The 8,991-nt window shown below is 53.7% G+C and overlaps 1 protein-coding gene across 1 annotated transcript in view; it reads right to left on the bottom strand.

Moving 5' to 3' along the window:
- Window positions 1–2,635: 2,635 nt before the first annotated feature.
- Window positions 2,636–8,991, bottom strand: part of LOC143388361 (endothelin-converting enzyme 1-like) — a 30,850-nt gene continuing 24,494 nt past the window's right edge. The window contains 5 exon segments of the mRNA XM_077108128.1: window positions 2,636–2,827; window positions 3,605–3,697; window positions 5,076–5,266; window positions 5,960–6,027; window positions 6,648–6,758. Of these exon segments, the coding sequence (XP_076964243.1) occupies window positions 2,636–2,827; window positions 3,605–3,697; window positions 5,076–5,266; window positions 5,960–6,027; window positions 6,648–6,758 (655 nt within the window).

Here is an 8,991-nt window from a genome sequence, read left to right as displayed (position 1 = left end):
TCATGTGAATCAGCTCGTCAAATTCTATGCAAAATTATCTGGGGATTTTGGCTGAGAGTACGCTGAAATCATACATTAATTTGGGGACAGCTGGACTTTTACACTGGACTTTTCCGCCCACCGTCAGGGTGCTCAAGGGCATTCTCTGACGGCCTTTGGTAAAGTTTCCAGTTTTCTCTTCTGAGGTTTTCCAAGTTCTGGTTGGGCTCTACAGTGGACCAAATTCTTTACAAGTTTAAAGTCTGTCCTAACCCCCTGCTCCCTCACCCTTTCAAAGGCCTCTGCAGGCCCTTCTGCTTACACGATTGTTACAGATTGCTTACTTTTTCCAGCTGTTCCCAAGTTACATCCTGTGTGTTTCCACATGTGTTGGGTGAAGTCTGAAGGCCAGACTGGGGTTTCCAGTCCTGCTTGGGAGGGGAACAAGGTTGGGCAAGGATCTAGGAGGATGGGGGCGGGCAAGGGCACTGGGACCCCGGCCTGGGGAGGAAGAAGCCTGTTCTTCGTCCCTGGGAGGTGGCCTGTCTGGAGGGAGGGCATCTGCAGGCCCAAGGCTGGGGAAAGGGTGGCTAAAAGCTAGGTCTCCCTTCTTGGGAAAAGGGTGGGCAGCAGCCAGCTCCTCCATCCTGTGCCTTCATGCATGTGTGTGTGTGTGCGTGTGTGTGTGTATGCGCATGCATGTTCTGCACATGTGGCATCCCTGGGGCTTTCTGTTTCTAGTGGCTTCTCACGTTTTCCAATCGAGTGGCCTGGGTTCAGAACCCAGCTCAGCCACTTCCTGCCTGCAACCCAGTGTCCCCGAATGACACTTCCTCTGAGCATCAGGGCTGAGAAATTCTCTGTCCCACAAACTGTGAGCTTCAGGGGAGGCGGGGTGAGAACTCTTGCCCATGGCTGCACTCCAATAGGCACATGACTCATGGAGGGTCTAAACAGAATTCATGCATCCATCCTGCTGGGGAGGGGTGTGCCCTCTGGGCAGAGAACATTCCAGCCTGAAGGACAAAAGGGACCCAGAGCCTCAGTGGGAAAGGGCTTGGCCTGTTTGGGCTCCAGAAAGAAGCTGGAGGCCTGGGGTGTGGCTCAGTGGTGGTGCTTGCAGCTTGAGGCCTGGTTAATCCCTGGCACTGCCCCAGACAAAGCAAACAGGACACAACAGGGTCAAACACAAGAGGTGGGAGCCAGTGACAGGCTCTTCTCCTTAAACAGGCTGCTCTCCTGAGGACAAGAGCTGGAGGGGAGGGGGCTCTCCCAGCTGCCCGGGGGAGAGACACTGGGGCCTATGGGGCTCGCAGGCCCCTTCGCACCTCGTGGGGACAGTCTGAGCTCAAGCATCTGAGCTCTGGCATCCTTACTGTCGCCCATATCTGATGGTTACCAAGACAGTAGAAGAGAGTACATTGTAGGTCTTATAGCCAGAGAAACAGAGTCCAAGAGAAATGACCTACTCCTATTAAAGACAGGTAGAGTCAGGCCGGGCTTGGTGACCCACACCCGTAACCCCAGAGACTTGGGAGGCCAACACCTCAATCCGTCCTGTAGGCCACCATGTTTGTGGTACTTAGTTACAACAGCCCTAGTAAACTAATACCCTCTGGAAGGAGAGGAAAGCCTGTGTGAGCCTCCCCATGCAGACCTGAAGCGTCCTAGAGAAGGTGATGGTGAGTGGGGCACTGAAGGGTGGTAGGAGTTCACCAGGTGGGGAAGTCAGAACATTCCAGGCAGCGGGAAGTACATATGTAAAAGCCAGGGGAGGCTGTTTTTTGGACCTCTTTGAATTTCCTGCCTGCCCTGCCCAAGTATCTGAGATCCAGAAGCTCTTTGGCTCTGAGATAATGGAAACATGACGTTGACCAGGGAGCCCCTTGGGCCCAGGCCATGAGACACATCACTCTCACAGGTAGGGGGCACACACAAGCCTGCCCACGAAGCCTGGCTGGCTAGGTGGGGGTTGGCTAGGTGGGCGCAGGCAGGAGGAAGCCCCAGCTGTTCCTCAGGTTCCAAAGCCTCTTCTTAGTGAGGCTAGGGTGGGCCATTCTGGGCTGGCTGGGGCTTTCTTGTGGTTCCAAAGGATGCACAGCACCCTGGAAGGACAGGTGTGTGTGTGAGTGTGTGTGTGTGTGTGTGTGTTCCTGACTCAGCCCAGCCTTGCAGTGAGGGGGTAAATCAGTGGGGCTTCTTTTGTCCACAGGTTATTTAAGAAAAAAAAAGAAAACATAATAAATATAACAATCCTTCCCTCAAAAAAAAGTGTTTTAAATGCATTTTTCCCTGAAGATTTCCAGTGTACTCCACAATGTTTAAAAAATAGTTTCCCCAAAAATAGATCTTAAAGCATTTGACACAGTGGTAATTGTGGTCTATGTGGTGCTAGATGTGGGCGAGGGGGCTGTGTCCCCTGGCCCTTGTCGCTGTGGGGCCCAGGCCTGGTGAGCCACCAGCCCGATACCCCAATGCCCACTGGAGCTGGTGCTCGCTGGGACGCCGGTCTGCACAGGGGAGCAACTCGGGTATGCAGAGGACCCCCACCTGGCCCAGTGCCAGCTGCAAACCCTCCAGTTCGGGGAAGGGGCCCTGGGCGGCCAAGGGGTTGGAAGAAGGGGCAGACATGGCAGCCTCCCCTGGGGGCTCATCCTCAGCCCCTTCCTCTCTTCCGTCTTGGCTCTTTGTGATGAGGGTTCATGGGTGACCCAAGGGGGCAGTGGAAGTGTTCTGAGAACTCTTTGGAATTGGAGAGGGAGCCGATGACCCTGAAGCGAGAGGGGCTGTGGGAGTCGGTGATGAGGCCTTCGTGAGAGCTCTTGGGGGTTCGGACAGAGCACCAGACCTTTGAGGGACAAGGGGGAGAAGCTGGGGTCACTGTGGGGCCCTGAGGCCGCCAGACTGGTCCCACCACTGCAGGGGTGGAATGAGCCCTCGCCTGGTGCTCACACCCCAAGGACTCAGGAAGGCCCATGGGTGGGTCGGAGGGGAGGCTGGAGTGCGCCTATGCCCCTGTCTGACGCAGGTGTCACCAAGCTGTGTCTCTTCAGCCAGAGCCGGGTCTCTGTCTGATACCAACGTACCAGGCTGGGATTCTGCCTAAACTCCACTTTACAAATTTTGGATTTAGTCCAGATTTCATATTTTCTGGGTAGGACACTCTCTCGAGAGGCAGCTCTGGGAATCAACTGAAGGCCAACTCAAGTGCCAACCTGGTGGGTCTTGATTTCTTTCTCCCCCGGTTCTGGGGACTGAATCCAGGGCTGCTTTCTCACTGAGCTACATCCCCAGCCCTTTCCATTTTCTATTTTGAGACAGAGTCTTGTTAAGTTGCTGAGGCTGAGCTCGAACTGGTGATCCTCCTGTCTCAGCTTCCCAAGGAGCTGGGATAATAGGCATGCATTACCGGTGTCTGGCTATGTTAAAAAGTTTCTAGAACCCCAGAACCAGGAGGGGCCTTCTCCACCACATACAGGATACTAGTATTCTTTCTTGGCCCTTCCTTGAATCTCTCTAATGACAGGAAGCTCACCTCCTCACAGGCTAATGACCTGAAGACGGTCTGATGAGTTAGGGAGCTGGTGATTGGAGGGGACCTTACCTGTTCCCCTAATGAACTCACCTGTGCAAACCCCAGGAAGAGCTGGTCATTGGTGAGACCCAGTGTGGGCAAGGTCTGCTCCTCCCTGTTCTTCTTTACCCAGTTCTGGTAAGCCTGGGAGGAGAGAAGGCCAGAGGTTGAGGGCAGCCAGGACACAGGGGCGAGGGGCTAGTGTGCAGGCCGAGGCTGGTTTCTGGGTTCTGGGCCTTGGCTCAGCCTGGAGGATCCCTCCTCTTTCTCTGCTCCCTCCCTAAAGGGGAGTGCAATGGACCCCATGGCCTAAAACGCCACACAATGCTGATGGCTCTCCAATGTGCACTTTGGCACCAGCCTCTTCCCTGATCTGGATATTCAACTGCCTTAGCTGGACACCCAAGGTCACATCCAACTCAGCATGGCACAGAAGGAAGAAGTCATTTACATGAACCCTCACCAAACCTGCCACCATAGGATGGCACCACCACCCTCCTAGTTACTCAGGCTCAGAGTTCCCCCCAACTCTTCCAGCCAAGCCAAACACCCCAAAACTGACCCTCCTCACCCTTCCCCCTCTAGCCTGGGTAACCTCACAACAGCTTCCAACGGGTCTCCCTAATTCAGAGGAACCGAGGACACAAGCCTGGTCCCCTCCTCATGTGGCAACTCGAGCGAACCGTCTAGGGCGAGTGTTGGCAGACCTCCTCTGTGAGGGCCGGAGTAGATGTTCCAGCTTTGGGGCAACCGGTCCCTGTTGAACTATCCTCCTCTGCGCTCAGAGTGCAAAAGTAGCCACAGGCAACCTGTGGATACAGTGTGGCCAGGTTCCCCAAACCTACGGGGACAGGCTGGGGCTGGATTTGCCCATGGGCTGCCGGCTTGCAGACCTGCCTTAAAGAAGGAATTAGATCATATCTCCTGTTTGACCCTGTAGTGGTTCTCACTGTCGCCAGAATAGAACCAAGCTCCTTTCTCAGTGACAGAGGCCCTTGCTCCTGACTCCTTCCACTACCCCCTGCCTCTGGCCCTTGGTGAGTCGCCAGGCTGCCTCTCAGGCCGGGACCTGTGTCTGAGTCACTTGGTTTCACCTCCGGCCACCTGAGGGTGCAGGTCAGGGGCTCAGAGCCAAGCCAATGGGCTCAGATGGTAGCGACTTACTCCAGACTAGGATCGGAACCCAGAACTGGCTCTGTGCTCAGTGTCCTCCTGGGCCCTGCTGCCCTACCTGGCAGTGGGTTCCCCCACAAAGGCAAGAAGGGGCCGGCTCTGCAGGTGGACCCTGCCCTGGCTCTCTCCTGGGACTCTCAAGCAGGTGGTCTCCAAGCAGAAGGCCTTGGGCACTCGGCTCAGGTGCTGCGTCCACAGTCAGTGCTCACGTCCTCCCCACCCCCACCGACAGACGAGGAAGCCGAGGCACAGCACTCCTGCAGCTTGCCAGGCGTTTCTATGCTGACCTACTGATGAGGCATCTGGACAGATGTGGACCTGGACAGGTACACAGGGGGAGCAGACCCACCCGATAGGCCACCTTGAGGCCCCCGTTGTCTGCGATGTTCTCCCCGAGGGTGTGGCGGCCGTTCACCGGCTCCCCGTTCACGCTGTAGCTGCTGTACTGCTCCACCATGCACTCCGTCTGCTGTTTGAAGGCCTCCACCAAGGAGTTCTTCCACCAGGGCCGGAGGTTCCCATCCTTGCCATACTCCCGCCCTGTGGTCAGAGCGCAGGAGTGGCACTATCGCTCTTCTTCCCTCCCAGTGGGAAGTCGGTTCCCCTGTCTGACCCCACCCTCCAGCCTGTACAGGGACAGGATGCCCATCAGAGGGCCAGAGGACGGGCCAGACCGAGTGGGAGAGGGTGGGGAAAAGTGGCCAGGCAGGCGGCCATGTGGCTGTACAAAGGTTTGAGGCGCAGGGTGGATCTCCACTGGCCAAGGGCCTCGGATCCCAAGGAATGGAGTCCAGCAAGGGGCCAGTGGAGTTGGCAGAATCAGGAGCACATAACAGGCCTGGTTTCCAGGGTCTCTGCCACTTCCTTCTTGTCCCTGAGCAGGGGGCAGTTGAGGAAGACCCTGGACACTAGCTGCTGAGGAGGGTGTGACTTCCACGTCTCTGACTCCTGACTCCTACTGAGCACCGAGCACCCAGCACCCTGCAGAAAGTGCTCACTATAGCCTTCACACAATCCTCCTCACCCCCACCTGGACCTGTTGCACCCATTTTGCAGATAAGGAGACGGAGGCTTGGAGAATGATGTGACTTGCCGAGGTGAGAGCATTTGGCAAGCGGCCGAGCCAGGGTTTAGACTCTGGTCCTTCTCTGCAAAGCTAAGTCCCAGGGAGCAGAGGCAGTGGGGCTAAGAAGCTGATGGGCTCTGTCTGGAGGGACCCCAAGGAACCTGTACCTTGATCATCAAAAGCGTGAGTCAGCTCATGGCCCACGACGACACCAATGCCACCAAAGTTTAAGACCCTGGAGGGAGACACAAAGTGAGAGCAAGGCCTCTGGCTCCTGCCCTGCCATGTGGCCCTCACTTGTTGGGCCTGAGATGTAGCAGGGGCTCTGTGGGACACAGCCCTGGAGACAGTGGGAGGCTGGGCAGTCTAAGGGAGCCAGCTGTGCCCTGTGGGTGACATGCACGTGCTGGACACTCTAGAGGATCACTGTCCCCTCCCACAGACTAGCAGTTAAGCTTTAAAGAAAACAAAGCCTGGGAATGGGCCAGTGCCTCTTCCCAAGCTCCACACAGTCATCCCGGGAGTCCAGCTTCTAGGACAGCGCCCTCACCCCGCCAACTCCCTGGCTGCAACTGCTCTAAGCCACCGTCACAGCAGTATTTCCCACATGGGGCTCTTGACTGCATGACTGTGCCACGTTTCCCGATTGCAGGAGCTTTTGGCCCCAGAGACCCTTGGAGGGAAGGCAGGGGACAGGGGCTGCTGCGCTCTGCACCCACGACGCTGCAATCCTAGGCCACCTGGGCCACCAGGGCACAGATGGCTCAGTGAGATGGCTGTCAGGGTCAGCTGCAGACACAGGGCTGGCTGAGGGGCAGGGGACCCGTCGGGGCACCAGCACCAGAGATGGCCTACTTGGGCGAGGAGCGGGTGTAGAAGGGCGCCTGCAGGATCCCAGCCGGAAACATGATCTCGTTCTTGGTGGGCGAGTAGTAAGCGTTCACCATGGGCGGGGTCATGCTCCACCTGCAAGCAACAGGTGCGTGAGAGCCCAGGCGGTGGGCGGAGCGGAACTCCAGTGGGTACTCCTTGACCCCAGGACCAGGTCAGCACAAGGACATCAGGCAGCACTGTTTCTGAGGGGGAAGCTAGAAAACACCTGAATACCTATAAATCAGTGATGTCACCTCAGAGGGTGCCACACCGAGACGCTCACAGACAGCAAGAGGGACCATCAGATATTGAACTGAGGTTATTTTTGAGGCTTGAAATGTGTCTAGCAGCCGTTCTAAGGTGTGGTCTAAAGTGACAGTCCCCAAGATCCTCTGGTTTATGATGTCAAAACTATTTTCATTATAACATTGAGACACTCTGTCTCTGCCACATGTTGAGATCTGCATCATGGTACAAAAGCAACCTTGAATGACACTGCTGCTGCCTGGGCAGGGGGCCGGGCAAGTCCTAGTGGCCACCTGCTCCTTTCCTAGCAGGTGCTCCAACCAAAACAAGCCAGCGGGTCATTTTCGTTGACAACACCCAGGAAAAAGTAGCCTAATCATTAATTCCATTAAATCTCGACCCCCAAGTACCAGTCTTTTCAATATCCTGTGTGACCAATGGGGAATACCCACGTGGTGCTTCAGGTCTCTCTCATCCTCTTCGGATGACCGACCAGCCATGGAATTTTGGACTTGGGCAACAAGGCAGACATGTTCTTGAAAATGAAAAAGGAAGCTTAGCACCTCAGGGGAACTAATTCACATTTTGTCATTTATTACCAATGATAAAAATCTGAGGTTTCAAGAAAAATGAAGTTTCAAAGAAATATTAAAATTTTGGAAAACTTGTATTGACCATCATGAATTTGATAGCTTCCCAGTACTTTAAGATTTTTCTCAGGAGGTCAACTATGATGTTAACTAATGTGGTTTTTTTTTTTTTTGGCTGCAGTATATGAGAGCGGAAAATCTGTAAATCTTAGTGGAACCACAATTTTTTTTCTTTTCTGTTTTTTTTTTTTTTTTGTACTGGGGAATGAACCCAGGGGTGTGTAACCACTGAGCCCCATCCCCAGCCCTTTTTTATATAGTATTTAGTGACAGGGTCTTGCTGAGTTGCTTAGGGTCTTGCTAAATTGCTGAGGCTGGCTTTGAACTCATGATCCTCCTGCCTCAGCCTCCTCAGCTGCTGCGATTGCAGGCGTGTGCTACCATGCCTGGCAAAACACTATTTTCCAAAGGACCAATGCATGAGCCATTATGTAAAAAATTATGTAAAAAAATCCAAAAAGTGCAAGACAGATCAATGATTTTAGTGTACAGGGTATGAAAAGTTCATGAATAAGTTTTCAGATTTTTCATATTATATTTTTTTGGGGGGAGGGCAAGGAGGTTAATGGGGATTGAACTCAGGGGCACTTGACTACTAAGCCCCAGCCCCAGCCCTATATTGTATGTATTTAGAGACAGGGTCTCACTGAGTTGCTTAGTACCTCACTTTTGCTGAGGCTGGCTTTGAACTTCTGCCCATGCCTCCTGAGCTACTGGGATTATAGGTGTGCACCACCACGACTGGTTCAGATTTTCCATAATGCATTAATCTTTCCTTCCTTGGGGACTGAACCCAGGGGTGTTCTATCACTGGGCTTCATCCCTTGCCCTTATTTTTTACTTTGCTAAATTGCCGAGGATGGCCTTGAACTTTGGCTTCTTCTGCCTCAGCCACCTGGGTAGCTTGGGTTGCAGATGAATACTGCTGTGTCTGGCTAGAAGACAAGTTTAAGTGAAAACTTTTAATCTAAAACTTAAGAAGCCAGGTAAATTGGCAGTAGTGTCTGTGCCATATTCTGAAGGTGAAGGTCCACCTACCTTCTTGTTTGTTAGGGGGACCCTCATTGACAATGGAAAACTTGGAGGAAAAAGATGTTTGAACCTCCATTGCCCACAAGAGGGCGCCAGAGGCAAAGAGGACTTGTTCTGACTTGGTAAGATTTATCCTGTTTCAGGAGTGGAGGGACTAGTACCGGGCTGACTACATCTAACTTTCCTGGGGAGACCATTTTAAAAAGAAGGGTCGTTCTCCAGATTATTCTGACTTAAGATCTGGGGTAGAAGTTAGGCTATGGCTAGGTGCAGTGGTGCACAACTGTAATCCCAGCAAATTTGGGAGGTAGAGGCAGGAGGATCACATGTTCAAGGCCAGCTTCAGCAACCTAGTGAGGCTCTCAGCAACTTAGTCAAACCCTGTCTCAAGATAAAAA

Source organism: Callospermophilus lateralis, unplaced genomic scaffold (assembly GCF_048772815.1).
Source record: "Callospermophilus lateralis isolate mCalLat2 unplaced genomic scaffold, mCalLat2.hap1 Scaffold_1600, whole genome shotgun sequence".
Lineage (NCBI taxonomy): Eukaryota > Metazoa > Chordata > Mammalia > Rodentia > Sciuridae > Callospermophilus > Callospermophilus lateralis.
Note: the sequence above shows the minus strand (reverse complement) of the source record. Positions and strands in the feature narration are given on the sequence as shown.